At 40.0% G+C, this 27980-nt stretch overlaps 1 protein-coding gene and 1 long non-coding RNA gene across 12 annotated transcripts in view; one reads left to right on the top strand and one right to left on the bottom strand.

Moving 5' to 3' along the window:
* LOC147108167 (transcription factor E2-alpha-like) overlaps window positions 1–21974 on the top strand; it is a 153893-nt gene extending 131919 nt beyond the window's left edge. For 7 of the 11 annotated variants that reach the window (XM_086004692.1, XM_086004687.1, XM_086004686.1 and 4 more), the window contains 6 exons: window positions 2119–2322; window positions 4190–4310; window positions 6956–7118; window positions 11128–11360; window positions 18625–18770; window positions 20076–21974. In XM_086004692.1, coding sequence (XP_085860818.1) covers window positions 2119–2322; window positions 4190–4310; window positions 6956–7118; window positions 11128–11360; window positions 18625–18767 — 864 coding nt within the window. In that variant the 3' untranslated portion in view covers window positions 18768–18770; window positions 20076–21974. Of the gene's footprint in view, window positions 1–2118; window positions 2323–4189; window positions 4311–6955; window positions 7119–11127; window positions 11361–14305; window positions 14530–18624; window positions 18771–20075 lie in introns of all 11 variants that reach the window. The other 4 variants (XM_086004688.1, XM_086004691.1, XM_086004689.1 and 1 more) reach the window with 2 other exon arrangements.
* On the bottom strand, window positions 4719–27667 carry LOC147108168 (uncharacterized). The gene is made up of 2 exons (XR_015080539.1): window positions 27539–27667; window positions 4719–5029 (listed from the first exon to the last, which is right to left on the bottom strand). It is a non-coding gene; the product is annotated as an uncharacterized LOC147108168 (long non-coding RNA).
* Between the last annotated feature and the right edge of the window lie 313 nt (window positions 27668–27980).

Below are 27980 nucleotides of genomic sequence, written 5' to 3' on the forward strand. Positions count from 1 at the left end.
GCTTAATCGCCTCCTTTCCTGTTTTCAAAAGTTTTAAAACCTTTTTCTTTGATGTGCTTTCACCACAGTCCCTGTTCCCCTTTTGACTTTTTTTTCTCTTCTGCTTGGTGCCCACCTTTTTGTAAAGTACTCAGACATTCCGTACCTTTTTTTTAGAAGCGCTATGTAAATGCAAGTTGTGTTAACCCTTTGTCACTAGAGTATCCACTGCTTGGGTATGCTGGCTAAAATGTATTGGAGGAAATATAACTGTCGTAAGAGGAGCTCCGTTTCATTGAAACCTGTTTTTACTGTTGTTCGATTTCTCCATGTCAACGCTGTTTTGGGCTCTTGTGCTAGAAAAAAATATTAAAAAGAACGCACAGATCCTGGATTTCTATCGTGTCTCATTAATGCACGAACAGCGTAAAATAAACTGGTGATGCAAAACTATTAATCCCTCCACCGCAATCATTATGTTGTCAGTAAGCAGAAAATGTCCACATTGAAATTTGAGCGTGCTGTGTCGGTGAAGTGGTACAAGGCTGGGAACTTTTGTGTTAAATAGAAGTTGATCAGAATATCTGAAATATAAACTCTGTGGTGTTTATTGTCCCACCTCCAAGTATTTAATATTTTCACATTTTGCTACTCTGCTTTTAGGAATTTCTAGCTTGCAAGACCAATTCATGTTAATAAAATGTCTTTATGTTTGAGAAAGAAGCCAATTCAGTAATATAAAACCTACTGGTAGGTACTTAGTGTCTATCATGGTTTAGTATTCGCTTTGAAGGGAAGGGAGTGGTTCTACACATGAGGATCTTGCTTTTAAACAATCTAAACTGAACATTGCCATCAAGCCAAACTTGATCTATCTCATCAGTGAACTTTCTTTGTAATTAGGAGGTAAAGAAACATTATTGAAACCTATTTTCTCTGCTCCTGACGGCACTGTTGCTGGGATGCAGGTCCACAAGTGCTGGCAGCCCTCTGGTACTTGCCCACATTGCTGTTCGACATCATGAGACTAGATTTTTGCCCTAGCCCAGAGGCTCTGAGGCTGCTCCAGCTGAGACTGGATAATGCAGCAGGAATCTAACTGGGGACCTTCAAGTCTGTTTAGCTTCAGACAAGATCATGCAGTGCTTTTTTTTTTACCAGAAAGGCATCTGAGTTCTCTTTGTTTTGCCAGTAATGGTCAGAAACCCTCCTGACAGTTAAACCTGCTTCCATATCACAGGCCCCTGCATAGACTTCCCTTATGTGTTCCTGTCAGATATGGGGCTAGCAAGCTGAGAGTAGCTCTGGGAAAATGTTAACTGCATAATTCCTAATCACTTAAGTGCACTCAAAATATTTTCATTACAATAGATGGTGTGGTGGTTCGACCCAGTTTGTAGGTACCTTTACCTCCTACACTGTACATAAGGAAAGTTCATTAACCGACTATAGTGCTGAAGCTTCCATCTGTCCCAAGTCTCAGTAGCAATATCATAACCCCATTTACAAAACTTAATTCTGCAATCTGATCAGAAGTTCCTGTCATCACAGGGCCTTCAGCACATTAAAGGAGCTGTTGTTTTAATTTTATTTTTAATTACTTGCCTTTGTCCCTCCTGAGGGTAGCTCTCTAAGTGTTTTGAATTTCATGAAATTTTAATCTGAGCATAGAGCTTCTTCGTACAGTGACTGAAATAACTTCTGTCTCTGTATGACATGCCACCAAATAAACTGCCCCCCCCCCCCCAAGAAAACTGGCACTGTTTCAAGGTAGAAATCCTAGTGATGGCCCCCAGCATCAGCTTTGCTTTTCCATGTTATATTAACATCTTTAGAGCAATGGGAAGAAAGAAAGAACTTGCATTCACATAGCACCTTTCACGACCTCTGGACATCCCAAAACGCTTTATAAACCAGTGAGGTACTTTTGAGGTTTAGTCACTGTTGTAATGTAGGAAATTATCTTGTAGATCAGTAATAATGGAATTTTTACAGAATTCCTTAAATCTTACATTTCAAATGAGTTCAATATTTTTTATCTTGTCTAATTTGCAGCAATTGTCAAAAGATATTTGGAGCTGTACTTTCCAATTAATGTTAATAAAAAAAACTTTGACCACTTCATTTCTTTTCCCGCAGCAAAATAAAATGGAGGATCGGCTAGACCGACTGGACGATGCCATTCACGTGCTGCGAAGTCATGCTGTTGGATCAGCAACTGCCATGCCTGGTAACCATGGTGACTTGCACGTATTAATAGGACCTTCGCACAATGGCCCAGTTGGAGGTATAGGCCCAGGATTTACACCCCCAGTGCTGGTGTCAGCCAACAGACATTCTATGGTGAGATTTGTTCTTTCTCGGTGATGATGTTGATCTAAGTTTTATCACGTAACAGGGAATGGGGATGGATTTCTCTACAGAAGCTGGTAGGTCTTAAGTTTTTTTTTAATCGCAGAGGCTGCTTCAAAGTGAATTTTCTTTTTTTATATATGTGTGAATCACTTTTGTTTGTTGTAATTTATTTACCATTATCCACAAGGTCAATTCTAGTTGAGACTCTTATAATGATCACATCAAGATTCCAAGTGTTAATGCTTCATCCAAGTCACTTAAAAAAAATTTTTTTTAAGTAGTTGTAATATCGACAAGTATCTGTTTGAACAATGCTAGTTTTTGTATTTAAAATTCTGTTCTGTGGAACTGATCACTTTTTAACAAAAATTCTCATATGGTTTCAAAACTCTCTTTTTTGATCTTCCTCCCTGTACAAGTAAGATCAACTTCCAAACGGGTGAATCGGAGGATGATGTCTCTTTTTAAGACCACCTTCCCCATAACGCACCTAAGCTACTCTGCTGGCCTATGTTGTACCTAAAGCCTTGTTCTGGATTCCCTCTTCTATTTTTGTCTGCAGCAGTATTCAGCAGAGGAAAATGTGCTTGGGTTGCTGCATAGCTCTCTCCACATTTAATTGTTTAGCAGTTTAATCAATATTGTGAAAGATCTTGTAGGTTTTTTTTTAAAGCTCGCTCTTTGTTGCTCCTATTTTTCTTTGACTTTTCTATATTGTCATTTGGTTGAGATGTGCATCAGTTAGAACCATGGTAAGACTCGAGTTCCACAACCTATGGTCAATCAATGTTTATATTGGTCTATGCCAGAAGCCAGATTCAAACTTGCAAATCCAGCAAATAGGCAAGACACATGTAACTCCCTGCAATGCACAGACTGTTCCAAACTCTCAAGGAAGGTTTGCTGCTGTAAATACTTGACCTGAGCTAGCCAGCTGAGTAACGGTGTAAATATAGAATCACAGTGGCAACCATGAAGTATCTGTTTTATCGTTGTATGGATTTGTTTTTAGGAGGAGTCTTGTGTTGAAATTGTTTTGTGAGTAAAACCCCAATTCTGTGCATTACGTGTGACCACTGTTGGTGATCCAATTTTGGAAACTGGCTCACTTCCCTGGAGTCCAGATTAAATGCACTAATCACTAATATGGACATACTTCAGCAATATAGATTTAGTACAACTACTGTCACGCTCCCTTCTTAGCTGATTGGAGCTGCATGGACAGGATAAGTATCCCTGCCAGTTTTTCTTGATACGGAGCATTCTGTTACAGTGAGGGATATATTTAGCACCCTGGTGAGAGTTTGGGTTACGTTCCAGTGTAACTAAACTACTGAAATTAAAGAGAAAAAAAAGAACTTGCATTTATATAGCACCTTTCATGACCTCAGTACATCCCAAAGCACATTATAGCCAGTTAAGTATTTTTTTTTAAGTGTAGTCATTGTTGTAATGTAGGAAACACCGCAGCCAAGTTGCACACAGCAAGGTCTCTCAAACAGCAATGAAATAAATGAACAGATCATTAATTTTTTTACTGGTGTTGCTTGAGGGATTGGCCAGGACACCAGGAGCACTTAACCTGCTCTTCAAATAGTGCCATGAGATTGTTTACATTTGCCCGAGGGGGCAGATGGGACCTCTGTTTAACGTTTCATCTGGCAGTGCAGCACTCCCTCAGTACTGCACTATTTTTGTACAGTTCTACAGCCTTTCATTCTGTTAGATTCCACAAATTTTTTGCATTTCTTCTTGCGTTTGTAGATTTTCTTCTTAATGCCCTTTTACCATTTGTTTTTCTAACCATTCAGATTGTGCAAAACTTTGTTCCTAAAGCTTACTTCTTTTGATGCAGGTTGGAGCTCATGAAGAAGGCTCAGGAATACCTAGCAACCCTAGTGTTCTGCCGACTCGTGTACTGCCATCACAGTCCACTGCACTGTCAGACCTGAACCGACCACAAGAAACTTACAGTGGTTAGTGTGGGCACATCTTAACACGAAGCATATCAATATATTTGAATTGCATTGTGTACTTATTTCTTTAAAGCGGATGTAAATATAGTCAAACAAATTGCAGGTTAATGCCGCATCACCTAGTGGGTTACTGACCTCAGCTGTGCGGCTAGGAGACAAAGCTGAAATGAAGTGATTTACTGCATGAAGGCTGAGAAAATGGAATCCCTATGGGCAGCACTCAGCTTCTAGGCCAGTTGTAGACCAGCAATAGTGGAGACCTGCGAGCAAATTGTTCCTCTGTTCTCTTGGCTGGGAATGTTGTGATCTGAAGAGGAGAATTTTCATTTTTAAGCAGCACTTTCTTTACTGTTTTATCAGTGCATGAAGTAGGCAGCTCAATACAGTTCAAGAATAGAGTAACAAAGATTGTTAGATAAAGATATTTAATTGTGATATCTTCCCCCATCAAATGATTCTGATACTTCAATAGGGGATAATGACTTGCCTGTAGTTTTGGTCAGCAAGTCATTGAAGTCAACTAGATAGGATAGGTCTTTTGACCTGCTTCTTCGGGCAGTTTATATCCTGCTTGAGAAGCATTTAATACAAGTAAAAGTGGTGCAATGTTTTCTCCCTTCCCTTTCCCTCCTTGAAAGGTGTACATGTCTCACATTGAAGGTGTTCTCCTCCCTTCTGGGATGTAGGAATAGACATGGTGTTGAGTGTTCAATGTTTTCCTGTAGAAACAAAAGACAGACAGTATAAAAAGAAACAGCAGTGTTCGGACGTCTGTGAAGAAGAAAGATGATGTAACTCCCTTGGTCACAAAATCCCGAAGTAAAAGACACCCTTGCCTCTCCAAAAGCTCGCTCTTAAGTTTTGCTTTGCTTGACGAGGCTCCTTCCCTTTCATAACCCTGATTCACCAAAAAGAATCCTGTATCATCCTACCAATTCTGGGTCGCATGACTGGTCACGTAATCACTCCCTTCTTAACTAGCTACGCTAAGTAGCCATGGTGTGGAGATGCCGGTGTTGGACTGGGGTGGACAAATGTAAGAAATCACACAACACCAGGTTATAGTCCAACAGCTTTATTTGAAATCACAAGCTTTCGGAGCGCTGCTCCTTCGTCAGGTGAAGTGGAGAGATGCATAAAAACACAGCTTATATAGTCCGAGAATAATGTCAGATGTTTACAGGTAATCTTTCTAACTGCCATTTATCACACCTCGGCAGAGAGATAATCACAGCAATCAAAGGTGTAAATGGTGTCCAAACAGGTCAGTCTGACTATATAAGCTGTGTTTTTATGCGCATCTCCACTTCACCTGACGAAGGAGCAGCGCTCCGAAAGCTTGTGATTTCAAATAAAGCTGTTGGGCTATAACCTGGTGTTGTGTGATTTCTTACGCTAAGTAGCACTTGGCTATAAACCTACCTCGCACTGAGGATTCTAGTAATTCCCACTTAACTTGATAGAACCCTGATTAATTAAATTGACTCTCAAAAAATAGATGTATAAGTAATTTCCACGTAGGCTACGCAAATCCAGTAGGCACTTATCAGACATGCAATCACAATGGCCCAGAAATTCGTGTCGGAGGCTTCCCGCGGGTGTAAGCCCCCGACCTGCACTTAACTTGCACGCCGGCCGTTGAGCTGTGGGGCCCCCGTGGGATTCCGATCCTGGGCCTCCTCCAACTGCCGGCGCGCAGTGCTTGCGTATCCCAGGGGCGCAGTTAGTTCGAAGCATCCCCTGGGATCACGTGGGCCATGGAGAGCCAATGGTAGCAGGGAATGCTTCATTCATAAGTTTGACAGGAAGACTTGTCAAGCTTATAAGTACCATAAGCCTCAAAACATCACTAAATCTTCACAAAAAAAAATTTAAAACATCACAATTTTTAAATAAACTATAAATTACATGAAATAACTATTTTAAACAATAATTTACATTTTTGAAACAAATAATTTTATTTTCTAATAGGGCTAAAAATAAACTTATCTTTCTTTAAAGTATTTAAAAATAATAAACCTGTGGAAAAAATGTTTTAATTTTAATTAATTCACCACTTACCTTGTAAAAAGTAGGCCTTGCAACTGCTTTTTACATGTCTAACTGCTGGAGACTTACTTTTTTTTTTGCAGGTTTTCCCGGGAGGGTAAGTTCGATGCGCACGCGCTGCCTCTCCTGCGCACGAGTTCCACCTCTGAACCCCTTCTTTCAGGGGAACGGAAGTGCCAGTTTCCCGTGCATGCAGGAAACCGGCACTTCCATTCGGCTTACGGGTGAGTACCCCGTGCGTACTCGCCCGTGGAGACCCGAATTTCTGGGCCAATACTTTCACTCGCTCAGCACAAACCACAAGATAGTAAAACTTCCTTGGTCACAACTCCTGAAGTAAATGACTTCCTCGTTCTGCTGAATTTTTTTCTCCGCTGAAGTCTCACTTATGTCAGATGACAGCTTGTAATCTTTTTCAAGGTTGCAATACCATTAAATGTTAAGGTGGAAACAGTTTAGTTTTGAAGTTACTAAATGATCATACTTGTAAAGTTAGTCCAAAGCTGAAACATTATCAAATGCTCTTCGTAAATCCATCTGGCTTTTACCTTCTAGTTGATAAATTAGTAGTTAATCATCATCTTATCCTATTTTAGGAATGATCAGTGGTCTGCAGAGATCAAGTGTTAGTCAGTCTAGTGCTGACATTAAACGAGAAGAGAAGGAGGATGATGAAAATCACAATTCCTCAGGTTCGGAAGACAAGTCAGATGATGAGAGGAAAGATTCCAAAATGTCATCAAGGGCATCAAGAACAAGGTATTATTTTCTTTGTCCTAGAATGGTTTTTTCCAATTTCCTGGTCTGGAGTAATTCTCTTTTTAAAAACTGCGCTATCATATTTAGGTATACCCTGTTTTACAAATTTATAGTTGATTCATTTAGAACAGAGACTATTGCGTAGAAATATGGAAGCTGTAAATGGAAAGTGTTCTTTTGCTTTAATCATCCCCTTCACTCCTTGGAGTCCCTCATCTCCATGGTAAATGAAAATTTGTGGAAAGTTTGTGGAAAGTCGGCAAGACATTGACATCTGTGGTGATTCTTTCATTACTGTATACCCATTTTGGCCACATGTATTTTCTGACCAATGCAACAGGCTGCTCCATGGTGATTTGGCAATAACATTGTTTTGTAACAATTGAGATGTTAAGAGTTTGTTGGGGAAACTGTTACCGAAAATAAGTGTGACACTTGCAGAAGTGCATGCTATATTAGTGCAAGGTGTGTGTGTATATAAAATGTCATACCACTGTCAATAGGGACATTTAAGAAATTGATTGCAAATTGATGGGGTGTACGTTTTGTATTCTTAGAGGTAAAATGGTAAGTACTATTTTTATTCATTCTGCCTGTGCTCCCAAATGACTTATTGGGTGAATGTGCATGCTGTATGGAGTTCTATAGATCAGAAAGGTTTCAGCTTTTGTCCCTGGTTACTGTTGACTTGACTGATTATGTACCCAGTACTTCTTGACTTGACATGAATTCTAAAACCCTAGCTGATATGAGAGTCACAGATCCGATGACTTTCACTCTCCCTGTTCCATCATTCTTTCCGCAGGAGGTCTACACTAAGCTCCTTCTGTTGCATACGAAGGGTACAGTAACTTGGATGTGCATTTGTAGATGAAGTGATTTGCTTGTGATATTTCTAATTTTGATTAATTCAGAATTTCTAAATTCAGTCTTTCTAAGTTCAGTCTATGTACTCAGTACTACTTTGAGAGAATTACAAAACTCCAGCTGAGTGTGGCAAATGGAAAGAGTTCAACTTGCAAAAATCCTGCTAGCAAATTGAACACTTTAAAACTAGCCAATCTTCCAGCTGGAACTTGGCAAACTGAGCTCTTCCTCTTTTGGGATGCTCAGCTGGAGCTTTGTAATTAATGAGTACTCTTCACATGGATTGAATGTAGAAATTTTGAATGGGTCCAAAGCATTTTTTCATCACCAAAAGTGCCTGTTTCCACCTCTGACATCACCCACCATAGCCCTTTCCTTGTCCCACCACTACAGAAACTGAATCTCCAAATGCCTCACATGAAACACCATTATCACTAGTGAGAACAGCTAAGCCAAATGTGGACATGTCCAGTGATGATTTATAATGCAATTAGCATGAGGTGAAAGATTGTACAAGACAGTCTGTCATTTCATTGAAAATAAACTTGCTTTAACAGCTCTGTAGTACTTCTTCCATAACACTAAATATAAGAGAGCAGTAATAACACTAGGAGACCATAATGTTTCCTCGGTACATCTTTCAAATGGGAAATATTTTGCATTTCAATATGAATAAAACTCTGTGCTATTTTGTTGTTGACTGCCATGCGGCCCTGAAATATTTCCCCACACCTCTTCATTTCAACTTTTACATATCAATGATTTAAGCTGCCATCTGATAGAGGGTGGGGAAACATTAAGACATTGTCCTTTTAAGACTTTGACTATTTTGGAGCCATATTAATATGTGGTCTTCCCCATCGAGACAATAAACTGGGACAAAATTCATTGGCATTTGGCAAAGTATGGACTAGTAAATGAAAGTCAGCGCGGATTTGTTAAACGCAAATTGTGTTTGACTAACTTGATCGAGTTCTTTGATGAAGTAACGGAGAGGATTGATGAGGGTACTGTGGTGGATGATGTGTATATGGACTTTCAAAAGACGATATGATAGTTTCACTTCATGTCAAATCCAAAGAGACCTTGTCTAAATAGAGAGTTTGAGGTCAGAGGATCAAGCACACATTGGTGCAGTGACAACTTTATTTACTGATGTCAGTATGGACAATATTCTGTTTTGTGCAGGGTTTCTGCAGTTTTTGCCTTTTACATGGCTGTATGTCTGACAGTCCAAGGAGTCTTGATCAGCAGACACAGTGGTTTAGAATTTCACAATTTGCTTTAGAATTGAAGGCAAAGCTGTGAGTAATGCATTTTTTAGGGAAGGAGCAGGTGCAGTTGATGCTGGAGAATATAAAGAAATGGCAGCAGTGTGTGAAAGCAGTTGTTGTCATGACTCTGAGGGGAGGAGAGGGGGATTCCCCAGTACATGTGTTGTGCCACAATAACCATCTTAAACTTCAAACACCATGCCTAGCTTTGATATTTGAAGAACAGATTTGCAACCAAATTGGAGTCTGGACAGATCACATCGCTGTAATTGAGATGCATTAATGGAAAGGACTCCTTTCCAAACTCTGCCTCAATGGCATTACAGATATTACATTGGTTTCATTGGAACTTCATTCCTTCAACTTAACACCTTGCAGGGCAAAGAATGTCACAGCAGATACTTTGAGCAGGGGCAGGGTCTGGTTGCAGAAGTTGACTCTACCTAGAGACAAGTCAAGATCTTGGCTCAGTTGAAGGGCCAATATGGCACAGTGCTCCTCCAAGCCTCTGTTTAAAGACTGCTCTAGAGAGACATTGCAATTGGTCAAGACATTCATACTTTCAGTTTTACAACAACAACTTGCATTTATAAAGCGCCTTTAAGGTGGTAAAGTGTCCCAGAACTCTTAAATGCTGTTATTGTCATGGAAAACATCTATGTTCATTTTAGTGCCAAGTGAAAATTGTTTATTGGTTCCAGCATATCCAATACAACATTTATAATTGTGACATTTCCTTATTTGCAATACTTACTCAGTTGGGTCCATTGACCCGCTTGCTGAGGTTCCACATGACTCTGGAATACTTCCCATTAAAGTGTTGTGAAATAAAGTTGAACATCTAATGGGATCCCAAAAGGTAATCTGAAAAATCACATTTTTTGAATACCCAGTAATGCCGAATTGGGATTTGAAACTCAACCTTGCACAGCATTGCTTCAAAACCATTTTGACCGATGGAGTTTATGATGATATACCTCATCTATGGAGCTGTTACGTTTCACCGTACAGGGTTAGTCTGTTTTATAATGCGGTGGTCGATATACTCTGCATGTTTGGCATTCTGTTGGAGCATTCATGGAATCATAAACTGATGCAGCACAGAAGGTGGCCATTCAACCAATCCTGACTGTGCCGGATCTTTTGAAAGAGCTATCCAATTAGTTCCAGTCTTGGAACATTTAGAAATCTTAAGGTGTGGTTATTGAGACTTCTAGTTTCTTAGTGACACTACAGTTGAAAATCAAAATTGTAATTAAGATCAGTCAGAAATCTTGTATTTTCTGCAGGGCTCCCAAAAATAAGTATTTGAAAATTGGCTTTTGAACAAAAACCTTGTTGGAATTAAAATAACTCTTGAATTTCCAATTAAGTATGCCTTTTCTTGCCCAATGTACCAAACCCAGTCACGTGATGAGAGAACGTATTTAAGTACAGGTGAAATGTCTTGCAGATGTACCAAAATGTTCCACAAATTTATGTTGTCCGTGCTTATATGGAGGTGAAGTACAGGCTTGCGCACAATTATCAAGAAAGGTGTAAGATTTAATGGCATGAACCATAAAGTGTGAAGTTGTAATGTTTTCTGTATAAAAGGTAACTTAATTTACCGTGCGAGTAATAGCTTTTATCAGTGCCTCTTAAATGATTTTTTACTTAAAAGTGAGCCAAGCTTTTTAAACTGCGTTGCTTATCAAGTTGCAGCCTTCAAAATTGTGTGAATATTAATTCCTTCTACTATCATAGTATATTGTTAGTAGTCAATGCTTTTGTACAGTTCAAGTATTTGAAGTTCACCGTGTGATTGCCTCAATGACTTGCACTTGATACTGTGTACTTGAGGGATGTTTTTATTGTATTTTGGTCAGTAGTCAAGATGATGACGAACACCTTCCCCCAGAGCAAAAAGCAGAAAGAGAGCGGGAGAGGAGAGTAGCTAATAATGCTCGTGAACGCCTTCGTGTGCGTGACATCAATGAGGCCTTCAAGGAACTTGGACGCATGTGTCAACTCCACCTTAACAATGACAAGCCACAGACAAAACTGCTTATTCTCCACCAGGCTGTGTCAGTCATTCTCAACTTGGAACAACAAGTCAGAGGTCAGTTGGTCATAGTGATATCAACTGGCATGGGGCTGTCTGTACTTGTGAAATAAAACATGCCTAAAGGCTTGTCTTCCCCATTCATTCTCAAGATGCCAATCCTATTTTATACAACTCTAGCACTTGCATGCAATGCATGTCATTTGTCCTAGCATTTTATTTCACAGCAAATTAGATATAAAATGAACAATCAGTTTCGCGTTCGTGCTTTTCTTAACCGCTTAAATGGTGAAGGTGGCACGAGCTTGATGCTTATGGTTTTTTTTATACAGTTTGTGAAACAGTACATGCAGGCATGTCTGGTCCAGAAGTTTTACCCAGCATAATTTGGGGAAAAAAATAAGATGACTAAATAAATAAAAATTTGCCCTGGACTGAGAGCCATTCAAAACTCATTCATCAAAAATTCTGTACAACAGCTCCCTGCTAATGAGGTGTAGACTTATACCAAACCGACCAGAAGGCTACCGGTTTCATTCCCAGTTAGCTGATCTCAGGCGGGGCAGCGGTACCCTTGGGCTAAGGAAGAGAAACTATTAGACCGGTTCCTGCACCCGATTTCTGTCCGTTGGGCACCGCTTGATACGTACACCTCCGGAAATTGCACGAAGACAGGATTGGGCTTGCCCGTGATGCAACATAGTCAAATAGCCTTGCACAATGAAAATAGGCATTTGGGCAAGTTACCAGAGGCCTACTGGTACTCGCAAGAGTCGCCACCTTCAGATGAGGAGGGGGAAGAAAAGGAAAGGACATTGGGAGAAGGAGAGAAGATGCTACATAATGTTGTTCTTCACACACTTGCTGCTGGAAAGTAGCGCCTCACTGCAAGTTGTGAAGAAGTTGAACGCAATCTTTTTGTGTTCTCTTCACCGCATCCCCTTTTTTTGGATTTTTTTTTTTTTTTTTACTGAATTTGCCTTCTATATCCCAGTTGACATGTGTGGCTGTACATATGCGAAGCCTAATTTTGAAGAGCAGTAAATGTTGATTACTCTTCTAGCTAAATTAACATCACTTTCATCACACCTCAAACAATTTATAAAACCTGTGAAATTCCAAGAGTAACATCAGGAAAGAAATGACTGCATGATAATTTGTTAGTCCATATTATTGGGCTGCATTCGGCCTCCATGCTTTTGAAGGTTGCCCAAAGGTTAACCTGGAGTCCTTGGTCCTCTTAAACATGACATCTTTGCTTAATTACTATGTCATTTAGTGTTTCTGTTGCACCTACTTAGAGGTGTCTTGGGTTATAGGGTCTGGAGAATATTTCCTATCCATCTTGCCCTCCACCTTGCTTCTGTGCTCTTCTTATCCCCTCTCCAGCCCTCCAAATTAAGTGCATGCTATGTATAGACATCTTGGCATACTCGTGCAGTTTAACATTTCCTTTGCAGTTCACTATAAACTTGGATTTGGGAGTGTTTGCATACAGCCAGCTTTTGCTCTTAGTCATGTTCTTTTGTCTGACTTCTGTAACAAATGTTTTCTGCTCTCCTGTTCTTAGCTTGGATGGTCCCAAGCCATGGTCACTCACTGGTTCCATTCTGACCTCGTACTTGCTGCTTGGCAGTGTTCAAAGCAGGAAATTGATACAAAATGTATGAATTATTCGATCTGACATGTCTGGCAGCTCTGATTTTATTGCTGATACTATAACCGTTCCAAGTTCTGATTTACCTGGGGTACTGGCTCTCTAAAATGTTAGGTTTCTACAACTAACAAATTTACCGGACTTCTGTCCTAACCAGACCCTGTTTAAATTATAAAAGCATGCCTCAAGTTTCTTCTAGCTACCCCGAGCATTTAAAGGTGAGATATATAATTCCTAGTTGGCCTCACTTTGCACACCAGGCAAATAGCAGGCAGCTATTACAAAATATAGTTAGTAGATAATACAAATTGGCATAGTGTGTCAGGATGGTAGTTGCAAATAATCAAGGAAAGATAGCAAGGGGGTAAAAGTGAGAAAGGGAACATGGACGCGAGAAACAGAGCAATGTTGAAAGAAAAATCCAGCAAAGTCAAGTTTAAGAAACGAATAGGGTTAAGAAATTAAGAAAAATGAGTAGACTAGCACCCCCTGTGAAGTGTTGATGCAGATTAAGGAAATACTTGATAGATTTATAAAGTTAGGTTGAGCTGTTGGAAATTTTGGGCTTTGAGTTGCTGGTTAGTTTTAGCTATCGCAATGAAAGGACCAATTCTGGCAGCTAAAAATCCATTTTGAAGGGCTCGTAATAAGTGCAGAAAAGCCAAATCTGACAATAATTGGGCGCATCAGGATTTGGACATAAGCACTTCATAATTAAGAGCAGCTTTTTAAAAATAAAAATAAATTCTGTAAGTAAATTGCCTTTACTTTTGGGAGAATTTGAATCTGGCAAATGCTACTGATTTCATACTACCTTATTTTCAGTTTACATTTATTCTGGATCGATTCCAACCCTTGCAAGAGAATCTAAACAGTTACGGAAATGAATTGAGCAATTGATACAGTAGCTGCTCTTTCTCGTAAATTTATAAAGACGTCGTTATGTGTGTGAGACTTTAGTATGTACATAGCAACTTCTTAGGGTTATATAATCTCCTGTACCTATCTCTTTTAGCAGTTTGCTCTGGGTGTGACAGTTTATTGCTTCAAAGGTTAAAAGGCAGTATATCCTTTTGTTGGCTTCCTTGGTTATATCTATTTACCACATCTGTTTGCAGTACTCTGGCATCTCACTCCACCAAAGTTAGCGAATTCAGAAATACAAACTGGTTTATTAAAACAAATTTGAGCACCTGATGAAGTTTTAAATTTTAAGCTACAAAAAAGGTGCATTGTATTACATAGGTTCGATAGCATTTATATCTTTATGCGCCTACAAAAGGATTACGGCTTCTTTAAAATTGCCATCCCTAACTAACACCTGTTCGCACTGTGAACCCTGCAGTACTGATGAAGGCTTTACAGGTGAAGAAAAAGAGATGAAGGACCGTGAAAGGCGAATGGCAAATAATGTCAGGGAGCGAATTCGCATCAGAGACATTAATGAGGCTTTCAAAGAGTTGGGCCGCATGTGTCAGATGCACTTAAAAACTGATAAAGCTCAAACCAAACTGATCATCCTGCAGCAGGCCGTCCAGGTCATTCTCGGCCTTGAACAGCAAGTACGAGGTAGTGTACAGTAACTAACGTTGTGCTGAGAGCAAACACTGACTGTTCCTGCCATTTTAAATGTGTTGTACTGATTACCACCAAGAACATTTAGACCAGTTGGAACTAGGGTAACCTCAGTGTTGAAAATGTATCTGTGAATTAACTTTAATCAACTTTGACTTTTTGTAGTACACTTTTTTTTAGAAAATTCTTTATTACAAGTTCATTATAATTTCATGAACACTGGTAAGTCTGGAATTGTAGAAATTTGTACATTAGCACTTTTTAAATGAAATGGCACATTGTTTCTTAGTTGTGAAGTGAGTTTGCTAAAACCTGTTGCGTTGTAAATCTCATTTTGATCACTTAGCCGTCATGCAGCCAAAATGCTTGACGGTAACAAATGAGACTTTCTTTTAATTTGGGAAAAGGTGGTGAAGGGCCAAGGTCTAAAATGCAAGACGCCACCAAGATTGAAAAAAAAGTAGGCGAGAAAACGAGGTAAATATGGAAAGTAGTGGTTAGATAATGCCAAGCTTGGATTTTTTTAAAGCTGAAGACTGAGGAAGATGAAGCGTTCCTGGGAAAGAATGTGTTAGAGCAGATGAGTCTCGATTTCAACACCGTGAGGGTGCAGGACAAAGGACTTATGTATGTGCAGTCCCAAAATTGTTTATGTTCTTGATGAATCACTTGCACACACACAATCTAAATGCTCTCCTCTTCTTCCCTTACCCAAAAAGTAAATCAAATGCATTGTTGTGTTGGCATGGTTTCTCTACCTGACTTGAAATTGTTTGAATTTTGGGTGGAGGAAGGGTGAGACAGTGGTTTGTAGTTGAAAGGATTCAAGACCTGGCCAGGAGCATTTCCCCACTACTCCTCCTCCTGAAAGTGGTAATTTATGGTGGCAGGAGTGCCAGCAGTCTTCTAGTATTTCATCCAAGTGGCCATTGTCTTGTGTGTGTGTGAGCCTGAACTGTGGCCAAATTCAATCTTGCCTTCATCTGACCTCTGCACAGACTTCCAGCAGGAGTTGCAGGATACCCTGCCATGATACAACATCATGTGGTATATTTAGCTATAGAGTCAACAAGGCAGCTCTTCTGCGTTCCAACAAAACTGAAAGGAAGACCAACCAGATTGTACTAACCAGTTGGAAACCAAGAGTACAGTTTTACAGAACAGGTGTTTCAAAAGTTTGATGCAGGAAATATTTGATTCTTGGGGCATTCAGGCTAAGTTAAGAGAGATTTTGGAAATTCAGTTGTTTGCGCCTCCCGTTAGCGCCTTAAGAGGGCGCTAATGGGGCGCAAAGCAACTAGCGCCTGGGCGCAGCTGTTTGCGTTGCTCGCAAAATTAACTAGACATTTTGCGGCAGCACTAAACACTACTGACACGATCTCCTGCGCCCGCAGATCGTGACATCAGTTGAGTGTGTAGCGCCCCGGACCTGATATTGAGTGGTGCCTCCTGCCTTACCGCCTGCCGCTAGCAATGACAGGTTGAGGGGAGCATTTTGCAGTCAGGAAGGGACTGGGGGAGCGCTATTTAAAGGCGACCGCTTCCTGCCTTTTTTTGTTGGTGACATTTTTGCACCACGCATTCTGAGACACACACTTCTGGAGAGATTCAACGCTGTGTGAAGGAGTTTTGGGTACTGTGCAGCACTTTGCAGGTTCATTTTGATTTGCCCTTCCTTGCTTCACCAGCGCTCTGAGGCAGTGCCTCGCTCCTCGGCCTTTGCGCCTTAAGACCGGTGTGAAGCGCCTGATTTAGCGCTCCAATCACCTCCAGGGGCGATAAAAGCTAAGTTTGCTGTCGGAGGCGATAATTAGCGCCAGGTGCTAAACTTTGCGCACGGCCAATAATGGCGCCCCAAACGGGGCGATACTGAATTTTTCCCCTTATGAGAAATGGGAATATTCTAGAATTGAGGACGAGAACCAGTACCGAACAATCTGAGGACATGCTTGCATTCACAATGTAGTTTAAACATAATGGCCTAGAAATTGGGTTGAGGCGCCAAAGTTCACCTGGGTGCTGTTTTTTGCGCAGCGTTTGGAGCATTAACGAACGTCAGAAATTCAGTTTCAGCGCCCCTAGAGGGAGACGGGGCGAGGCTCGAGGCGCTCCGCGCCCTTCTTAGGGCGCTGAAACTGAATATCGCAGCGCAACGTGCCGCAGCGCCACATGCTGCGGCACAGCACGCTGCGGTACTGCAGGCCTTCCTCCCATTGTTAAGGGGGAGGGGCCTGCAACAGCGCGATCCCCGATCGCGAGTGCTGGCAAAAGAGCCCGGCACCGAGAAGTGCCGGGCTCTCGGGAAACAGCCAGCAATGCTGCGGGGGGAGGGGGGTGGTCAGGAGGCCGGGGATGGAGGTGCTGGCAGGCGGCCGCCGAAAAAGGCGGCTGCCCCGCACCTCCACCTTAACTTGCGCCACTGCCGGCACAGCAAGGCCCCGTGAACCGGGCGTGGGTAGCGAACGGCGCTACAGCGGCGTTCGCTACCAAATATCGCGAATGGGGCACTGCGCACACCGATGACGTCATCGGTGGTGGCGCAGCGCAACAGGCTAACTCCACCATTCGCGCCCCCGCTGAATATCGCGGGAGGCGCGGCCAGTGGCGCTACAGCCACTGACTGCCCTCTTTAGGCGCTAATAGGTGGCGCAACATACCCAATTTCTCCCCCAATGTGTTGAAGACTACTATGAAGTGCATTATAGCCACTGCAGCTAATGGAGTAATCTCTAAAATTATTTATTTTTTGAGGTTATTTTTAGACTTCATTTCATCTTTTAATTACCATATTCAAAAATAGCAGTTAATGCAATGTCTCCAACACTGCACCACATTATTGTCCCATTGAGATACCTGTACTGTGTTGTACTGCTCTTCCCGAGAGAGAATTTTTTAATTCAGCCCCACCAAATATTATGAGCAATGTTCCCTGTAATTATTTTTGACGCTGCACGGGCCATTCAAAATACAGCGCATAGGCAGTTTTTGCATCGAAAAGCCGGCTGCGCGGGGTCCCTGGAGCGCTGCACACCACGCAGCTTAAAGGGAATATTGGTTATGAGGTCTGTGTATATAAAAATTCAGTATTCCTTCCTGATCGTGCAATAGGTAGATGGGCCTTGTATGATACTGAGCCATAGAGTTAGGAAATTTCTTGAGTTCTATCCCTAGTCTGAGGTGAGGTAACTGATTGAAGGTGAGGCAATTTGGCTGATTTTCCACTTTCTAATTCAGGGATACCATTGCTGGAGTCCCTGCTTCTGATAACTATCTGGGAACCCCTACTACAAAATGTGTGTGTAAACATTAGCTGTTACAATTAAGACTCGTCTGTCATGCCCTCTCCCCTACAGTTGAATAGCCTGCCAACAGTCATTTTCTGGGCTCACATACTTATAATTACCACTTTGACGAAGTACCTACAGGAGGTGCCATTGAAACCATAGCCAGCGGGTGGAAGGAAAAGTTCAATTCCCTCCCCTTTAAAAGCATTCAGCAGCCTTGGAGTGAATTGATTGGATATGTGAGGGTGTTGGTAACCGCATCGCAATAGATTGTATACCAACTGCTGGAACATTTTCAGTCTAACATTGTTTTCAGAAAATACAAAATGATTTGTATTAAATCTTTTGTTACCCTTTTATGAATATTTTTGTATTGAATTAAAGCACAATTATATGGTTTATATATGATTCAAAAATATTCTTTGTTACATTTTGTATCATCAATCAGCGATCTGGCACTTGACATTTTTCCTTACAAATTGAATACTTCGTGCAGAATGAAACACCTTTTGCTTCTCTATACAGATTATGCTACTTTAAATGCAGTGAAGCAGAACGATGCTTTCACTACCTGCTTTTTATGGGAATCTGTAATTTTAAATTTTTGTCTAAAGAAATTAAGTCATTATAGTGTATAGTTCCTAATATATTTTGGGTTTCATTCGAATCTTGACACATCTTTTAATTTTGTGAAAGGAAATGGATTGTAGTGAAGAATATATCAAAGGGTTGATGCCTAGATGTTTGTGTTTTATTATAGTTTGTATTTTTTTATTTGAGTTTTTCTATATTGTTTCATCTCTAGAACGTAATTTGAATCCTAAAGCTGCCTGCCTTAAACGAAGGGAAGAGGAGAAGGTATCTGCAGTAGTAGGAGAGCAGCCACTGCCCCTTTCAGCTGCACATCCTGGTCTCGGAGATAATCACAATGCAGTGAGCCACATGTAGGAGGTAAAATGTTACTCTGTAGAATGTGAGAGAAACTCATTTTTATGAATTTGATTAAAGTTATAAGTAGTGTAAACTGGTACAACTCAGTTCAGGTACTTCAGACTGTCATGTTTTCCCCCTTAACTGGCCTCAAAATAAACTTTTGTGCTAAAGGGCTCCCTGATGGGGCAGTGAATAATTGTACTGTTAATATTGAGTGGATCTCGGGTGGTCAGACTCTACAGTTTGCCTTGGATCAGCAGGAGAAAAGTTGGCCAAGCTCCCTGATCTTGGTGGCTAATCTAGTGGTCCCTGCTGTAAAGCGCATACATGTAGGATTGGGCTGACTACGATGCCTCCTTCTTATGGTGGCACACCCTGCTGATAGCCGCTGGCTAGGCTCCTACATGAAGAATGACACTTCGGTTAAGTGCCAGAGATCTGTTGGTACCTTTGGAACAATGTTCCAATATGAGTCACTGCCTTTAGAAGAGGAGGGAAGGCATTTTTGTGGGTTAAAAATAAGTTTTCTATCTCAATTCATGTATTTTCACTCCTTTGAATATAAAATTGTGTAATACTTGTTTAACCCTGATAAGTTTTTAAGAGACCAAATAAAGTTATCTTTTCAACAGATACAAATTGCATTTATATAGCGCCTTCAGTGTAGAAAAGACTGCATCATTTGAATTTGTCCAGTCTAACAAAGTAAGCAGATTAGTAACTTAACAATTTCCATTTGAGAATATAAAAAATTTTAGGAACAGGAAAATATCATTGGCACCAACAAGTTTGTCCCATTTTTGTAAATTCTCCCTCCTTCCCTCAATTTAATTATCACCTTGAAGCTATTATTATTGTCACTTCACTGGCCTCCCCCGTAACTTACTCCACAACTCTTATTATACTTTGTGTGGAGAAAAACTTCACCTGCCGTTTGAAGTTTTTGTTTCCTCTGGTATTTGAAACCTTCATCACCGTGAACAATTTCCTTGGATCACTTTTGTCCATTTCCTTCATAATTTTGAAAACTTCAATTGGATCACTTAAAGTCTCTTTCCAAACCCCCCCCCCCCCCCAAAAAAAAAACTGCCTTTTAACTTTAATTCCTGTTTCAGTGTAGTATGTATAATTTTGTAATGGAACATTTTTACTAATTTACTCTGAATTAATGATGTGACCATTTTGCAGAGAATTGGTTTCGCTGAGCTTTATAGAAATCTATGCAGTATTGCTTATAGTACGTGAATTTGCGTGTAGACCATTGCTAAAATGCTGTGCACAATGGTAAAATCCTCTAACGATTAACTTTTCTTTTCCCCCCAGCTCTATCTGCCTGGTTTAACTGAAGGTGGTGAGCAAGAGGGACACGTCATCTGTCATCTTTCTCCTTAAGGAAGAAACCTTGTTCTGCCAAAAAGATGATAAACTGACAAATCCTTTCTGGATCAGAATTGCAAATGTGAACATGTGCATTTGCCATATCTATCTAAAAAGGGGGGAAAGTCGACACATATCGTTGAAGTACTGGATCTCTGTGCTGCAAAAAAGGTTTTTTCTACAGCCCAAAGAAAAAATCTTCCCCACAGTGGAAAAAAAGGAGTTTAGTGCCTAAGCTTATTTTAAATCCCAGTATGTTTTAATGAAACTTACAAGGATGTGAGGTTGTTTTGGAACAAAATTTCAAAAGTCCTTTTTTGCTTGTTTTGTAAGCAATTGGTCTTATTGTTTAAAAAGAAAACTTTTGGTGTCCTTGGTTTGCAGCATTCCCAGCAAAAATATTTGTCTTACTCAATTGACACATGACCACTCCATGTCTCCCTGGTAGTTGGCTGGGAGGGATTGTTAGCCAACGGACAAAATATTCTACAGAGCTTCTCTTGCCCTGCCTTTACGATCAGGTATATCTGGAGGGCCAACATAATGAGTGCATTACAAAAGCTAGTTCATTCATTTGTAGGGAGTTATTTTATGTAAAATGAGCAAAACTATATTTTTGCATTATTAGACTTTACATTGTAGTTTTTTAAGGTAGCTGGGCATAGTGTGTACTTAGAAATTGAAAGGTCTTTGAAGACTTTCATATTGCAACAGATATTGTTGCAGATTCTAGGTATTGTATGACCATAGGTTTGTCATGAACTTATTCAAGAGTGGGAAAAATTTCCACATTTTGTAGGATTCCTGCACAATGTACTGTTTAAATGTTTAAGATTCATATGAATTGGTTGTGGAATCTAATAAGGATGTGAGCAACTTGTGTAACAGTGGCTTGCATTATGCCAAGCTGAATTCATTTCTGCAGCAGCCTGTGTACTGTGGAAACGAACCCATTGCAAATAAAACACGGAATCAGTCTTCCACTGAGAACATATTCACAGACTTTCACCAGCCAAGCAGAAGACACAGTACTTTTGACATAACTTTTTTTATTTTTAAAAAAAAAGATGTGAACAAGTGGAAAACGGGCAACAAAACCGTGGGACTGAATGAACAAAATTTTTGACATTTTAGGGTAAAATGCCTGACATTTCTAGAACTGCATTAAATATTGTGCAGTGACATTTCTCAGCTCATTTTGAGTATTGCAGATGTATGTAATAGTTAAAAAAAATTACATGTGGCCTTTTCATTCTTGTACTTGTGATGCAATGTGAACAGAATGAAAAATGACCAGTGCCTAACATTTCATTAAAAGCCTCTTTTTTGTCTAGTGCTTTTTTGCTAAGAAAAGACTTGCAGTATACCCTTACAAAGTGAAATTTAAGGAAAAAAGTTGGCTTATTTTCACAACAGCGATCCTTTTATACCATAATTCTTGAAAATGTCTTGGATTCTGAATGTTACTTTTTGTAGATTTTTACTCGATGTCTGATTCCAGAAGTTTATTTTACTACATTTAGGTAAGGCTTCTTCTAGCACCCATACAGTACTTAAATGTTGCACAATTAGATTTCTGATTGTGTTGCTGAGTGCCTCAAGTTCCTTGTGTTTTTTTTTGTATTTGTACAAGCATCAAAACAGCTGGCTGGAGTATTCAGAAAAGTAGTTTAAATCATTTCCTTTTGTCTTAGTAGCTAATGAGAACTGTCATGTATATAACAGTAATGTAGCAATAAATGTGCCATTTTTATAACAGGAATGCCCCTCCTTTTTAATGTCCGTTTAATCTTGTATACCCAATGTCATTGTAATAAAGGGTTTACCTTAAATTTAAAAAAAAAAGAGCTGCCTTTAACTTTTTCACTGTAAATTAGCAAATATATATTGGGAGAAGAGTATTGTAATTTACATCTGTATCATTTACTTTCACTTTTTATTCATTTTGGAGAATAAGAGTAGAAAGTACCTTACTCAGAAATGTATGTCTTCTGACCTAATCTCTCTGGTCGCATTATCTGGCAATATACTTTCAAAAGCTTGTAATTACACCGATTTGCTCGTTTGTAACTTTTTGTACATATTGATTGTGTCAGTTATGGCTTGTTAATTGAAGGATAATGTTGACCTTTAAAATTATTTGTAAAGTACTTGAGATTTGAAGCTTTGCTACAGGTCAGTGGCTATGATTTTTTTTTTCAGCAAGTCCACCCAAAAAAATCTCCATTGGTTATGGATACTGGTACTGAAATATCTGCTCTCATTCTCATTGTCTTTCTCTTTCTTCCTTTCTCTCTCTCTCTCTCTCTCTCTCTCTCTCTCTCTCTCTCTCTCTCTCTCTCTTTTGAAGTGTAAGCCTTGGCTCAGTGATAGCACTCTTGCCTCTGAGGCAGATGTTGTGGGTTCAAGACCCACTCCAGAGACTTCAGCACGTAATCTCAGTTGACACCAATACTGTACTGAGAGTGCTGCGCTGTTGGCAGTATCTTCTTTCGGATGAGATGTTAAACTGAGGCCACATCTAACCCCTCGGGTGGACATAAAAGATCCCATTGCACTATTTGAAGAAGAGCAAAGGGAGCTTCATGTCTAAACCTAGTGACCTGGTCAATATTTATCCCACAACCATCATTACTAAAACAAATCTTGTGGGACCTTGCTGTGTGAAAATTGCCTGCTGCATTTCATTTCCTTACATCACAACTGTAACGACACTTCAAAAGTATTTCATTGGCTGTAAAGTACTTTGGGACATCTTGAGGTTGTGAAATACACCATCAATCTCTCTCCATCCCCACTCCCCTCACCATCTCGTCGTCTCCCCCCTCCCCTCCATGCCCTATCTCCATCTCTGCATTCCTTCTCTGTCTCCCTCCTTTCCTTTTCTCTCTCCTTCCCCCCCCCCCCCCCCTTTGCTTTACTTCTGTCCCTCTCTTGCAATTTCCTTTTTCTCCACTTACTGTTTTTGTTTCGAACATCTTGCTCCTGTTTGTCTCTGGAACACTCTATCCCACTTAATTACTGCAGCACTCCTGCTGCCTCACAGAAGTCCAGAGTGGGCCATCAGAACTTCAAAAATACATCCGTGCTGGAGGCTGACTTTTTTTTAAACTGCATCTTCTGTTGGGATTTCTGATTTGTACGCGACAGCCAATCAGGAGGAACCAAAATAGTTTTATTCATTATTGCTTCTGGTCCTCCCAGCCTTTGCCTCGTCCCACTTCATATCCCACAGCTGAGAACTAGTTGTCAAAGTGCAGAATACAAATATTTGATATAAATAATGGTTTATAATCTCCAGGTTTGAATGTTGTGAAGGCTAATTTTAATGTTCTTCCAGAATATTTTATGGCACCTGTACTATTTCCACTGTGGGAATTTTTGTATATATTTTCATTCTAGAAAAGGACGTTCATGCAAGAAGTATTTGATTGTCACTAAATAGTTCATTTGTGTTTGGATCACATGAAGTACTTGGATACAGCCTGGGTTGTCTTAGTGAATTCATTTTTTTTACAAATGTTCTCCTCCCCTTGATCCTAGGAATTGTTTTACCACTGGAGTTAACCCAGTACTTTGGACATGCAGAGGAGGCATTAAAAGTTTGAGATATGCAATTCGCCTCAACCATTGTTGTGCAACATGTTGCATGATGACCACCACAAGATGAAAATGAGGCTTTTCAGGCTTTCTTTAAAAATTGCTACTGTGACAGTAGCTAACTAAAAGACCAGTCCAATGTTGTTCAATTTCCAGACAGTACACTTATTATGTAAAATTTGTTATGGTTTCTAATATTCTAAACTATCCAGTATTGGGATAGATTATAAAACAATTGTGCAGTATCAAAAAAGTGTATCATTGCTGTATTACGTTTTATATGCGACAATTAGTATTTGAAACATGCATATGGATGTCAGTGGCCCTTTTCAGATTGGTTTAGGGCTCATTCTTCCTTGCTATTTAAAACTTCCAATGCGCCAGTGGTAGAATGCAATCCTTTCACCTCCATTTCAGGTCAGATCCAACCAGGTCAATGGGGTGAAAGGTCTCCTCTTCCTACCTACTTTGGGGGGGGGGGGGAGAAGAGCTTGTAAAGAGAAAATAATAGAATTATTGTTCAATATGAAAACAAATTTGGGTGTGACAGAGCTTAGTTGCTAATTGACAAATGACAAAAAAAAAATTGTTGGGATATTATGTATTGCTAAAATGAAAGTTAGTATTGGGAAAGATATTGGTTTGAATTAAACTACAGATCTTTTCATAAATCTCTACAATAAATGACAATTCAATATTTGTATATGCAACTTTGAAGTCCTGAAACTGAGCTTTATCTCAGTAATATTTAATAATTTAGCCTAACACTATAACAAGATTATTTAAAGCACAAAACAAGGGTAAAATCTAAACATGGAAGTACATGAGTTGAGGAAGAATACTTCACTTTCCCTGTTTTGAAATTATTGGAAGTACAGTTTGAAAGTGTAACTATATTGTTTCTAAATAGAAATTTAATTTTTTTTGTCTCCAACAGTGAGCCATTTTACTGGAAAAACCTTTACGAAAATAATCATTTAAACATTCCATTCTCTTTATAAAAAAAAAAGTTACTGCTTTTATGGATGAATTTCAATCTTCAACTAAATGTATATTCATATTTTGCCTCCTGGAGTTATTATTTCTTCTATGACCTTGGATCATCTCTATCTGCGTACCATGCAGCATGCCACCTGGTGCCTTTTCCTTATAAAGCCTAGAGTCATTGAGATTGTACCATGTCTCCCACTCCCTCTAATTTTAAAAGGTTTTAATTTCCATTTTTTTCCCAAATCCCAAAATAGATGGACAAATTGGAATTTGTCTTGTGCCAGGAGACTCTAGTTTCTCTGGGGTGTTTTGGTAATGCTATCCAATGTGGGGAAAACTGCAAGTTTGTTTCCAAATTCCACCCTGCAGCTATTGTTAACTACATATGCTTCCAAGAAAGTAGTGAGCTGGTTATAGCTATTCCTGGGGACAATTCAATTGGCAATCGGTTGTGAAAGTTTCTGTTGCTCCAATAGAATGCAAGGTCCCATTTTTAATTTAGCAGGTGTGTATGAGTAATAGATAAAAAGACACATTAATAGATGCTTTCCCGGGCCTTCGACTAAAAATATTGCACCCTTCAGTTTTTCAGAGATGCGGTTAGAACTTGCTAGCATTGGTTTCTGTGTAGCCAAATCTTGAAAGATTTTAATTTGCTCTTTCAGATACGAAAGTCACTCAGACAAGATTGTTTCATCTCTTGCACCCTGTAGAAAGTGCCCTATTGGACATCAGATTAGCATGTTCCTGTGAGGAAAATGCTAAGCTATTTAGAACTTTTAAAAAGCCTTCAAGTATTTTATTTCAAGTAGTTTTTAGAATAACTTTTATAAATTTCTGGCTCGTACCCTAACTTCCACTTTTCTTGCTGTGTAGCAATTTCTCCATGTGACACCTTCAGTTGTTCCCACCACCCTTCCCCCCCCCCCCCCCCTAACAATCACTTGGCATTGCTTTTGCTGTATTAACTTTTATAAAGGCCACAAGGAAAAAATAAGTATGCTTCCAAGAAAGTAAATTGGAGGTGTGTTATATATGCAGGTTTTTTTTTAACGGCACTAAAGTTTGTATCAATATGAAAACAAACTTTGAACTGGGCATGCGATGTTTTCGGTTGTAGGAAAGATACACTGCAGAATAAAAATGTTTAAAAAGAAAACCAAAATCTTCTGTTGAATCTCCACATACAAGAGGGAAAGAAACTACTAGGCTAAACCCTCTTTGTTTGGTGCCAGATTGACCGTGTGACCTTTTGCTCACTACCATAGTGTATATATGTATCTTATTTTCTCAACTTTGCGTGATGCTGGTGCTTAGTTTCAGACTTTGCGGATGGTACACTTCATGTTCTCTGGATATATCACAGCCAATAAGAAAGACTTGCATTTATATAGCACCTTTCACAACCTCAGGATGTGCCCAAAGCCCTTTACAGCCAATGAAGTACTTTTGAAGTGTAGTCACTATTGCAATGTAGGAAACGTGGCAGCCAATTGTGCATAGCAAGCTCCTGCAAACAGCAATATGATAATGACCTGTTTTACTGATGTTGATTGAGGGATGAATATTGGCCAGGACACAGGGATAACTCCCCTGCTCCTCTTCGGCATAGTGTTATGGGATCTTTTACGTCTACTTGGTTTAACGTCTCATCCAAGAGAGTTTTTCATATTAAGTTTCTTCTAAGAACATAAGGTCTCTGTACCTAAGGAAGGATATACTTGCCTTAGAGGGTGTGCAATGAAGGTTCACTAGATTGATTCCTGGGATGAGGGTTGTCCTATGAGAAGAGATTGAGTGGAATGGGCCTATACTCTCTGGAGTTTAAAAGAATGAGAGGTGATCTCATCGAAGCCTATAAGATTCTGAGAGGGCTTGACAGGGTAGATGCCGAGAAGCTGTTTCCCCTCGCTGTAGAGTCTAGAATTAGGGGTCATCCATTTAGGACTGAGGTGAGGAAAAATTTCTTGAGAGGATTGTGAACAATGTTTCCTATAAGCTGTATGGCCACGAAGCATTCAAGGTCCCACACAGCCGGTGAGCTAAGGGAGCATTGCTTGTGAATCTTTGGAATTCTCTACCCCAGAGGGCTGTGGATGCTCAGTCATTAAGTATGCTCATGGGCGAGAGCGATAGATTTTTGGACTCTGAAGGAATATGGGGATCGGTTGGAAAAGTGGAGTTGAGGTTGAAGATGGGGATCGGTTGGAAAAGTGGAGTTGAGGTTGAAGATCAGCCACTATTTTCTGGAATGGAGGAGCAGGCTCAAGGGGCCATATGGCCTACTCCTGCTCCTGGTTCTTACGTTCTTTGAAGAAACTTACTGGCCCAGAAACTAGGTTCGGGGGCGTGCCGCACGTGCAAGCCCCCGATGTGCACTTACCCGGCGTGCCGACAGCTGAAGCCTGGGCCTGCTTGGAATTCCTGTCACTGGCCCGGTTCAGCTGTCGGCGCGCTGTGCTTGCCTGATCCAGCGGCGTAGTTAGTTCGATGTGCCGGCTGGGATCAGGTGAGCACTGGGCAGCCAATCAGGGGAGGGAAAACTTCATGAGTTTGATAGTAAGAACTGTCAAACTCATGAAAACTACGGGCGCCCAAAACACTACTTAAACTTTAAATAAATTTTTTAAAAACATCCCACTAATTAAATGAACTATAAATAACTTTTAAAAACTATTTTAAACAATCAATCAAATTTTTGAAAATAATTTTTTTTTTTTTTAAGAAATGGGTCTAAAAATACACTTACCTTACTGTAAAGTCCTTAAAAACAATAAAGCTGTGGGAAAAAATGTTATTTTAAATAATAGACCACTTACCTTTAAAGAATCAAGTCCTTACGTCTCCTTTTTACATTTCTAAAAAGTTGAGGCCCTTACACACGGGCAAACCTGTCAAAAAGAAGGAAGTTCAACGCGTGCGCGCAGAGTCCTGCGCGCATGCGTTGGAGTCTGAACCCCTTGGAGGAAATGCCGGTTTCCCGCGCATGCTGAAATCCGGCACTTCCAACGGGCCCACGCGTGAGTACCCCGTCCGTACTCACGCGTTGGGACCGGAATTATTGGCCCATTGTTCATGTCCTCAGGATATCACAGCCAATGTTCAATGTAAGTTCTTTATTTAGAATTGATGAGTGAAATTGTTCAGGGATAAGATCTCTAATGAAATTTATGCATATTTTCTTTTTGTAAATTTCTTTTGGGCCCAATTCACATTTGGATTTCCTGTTGTTCTGCCTTCATGTAGGTGATCACCGGTTGT

Source organism: Somniosus microcephalus, chromosome 13, assembly GCF_052327205.1.
Source record: "Somniosus microcephalus isolate GS21.2 chromosome 13, FLI_Smic_1.0, whole genome shotgun sequence".
NCBI classification, from domain to species: domain Eukaryota; kingdom Metazoa; phylum Chordata; class Chondrichthyes; order Squaliformes; family Somniosidae; genus Somniosus; species Somniosus microcephalus.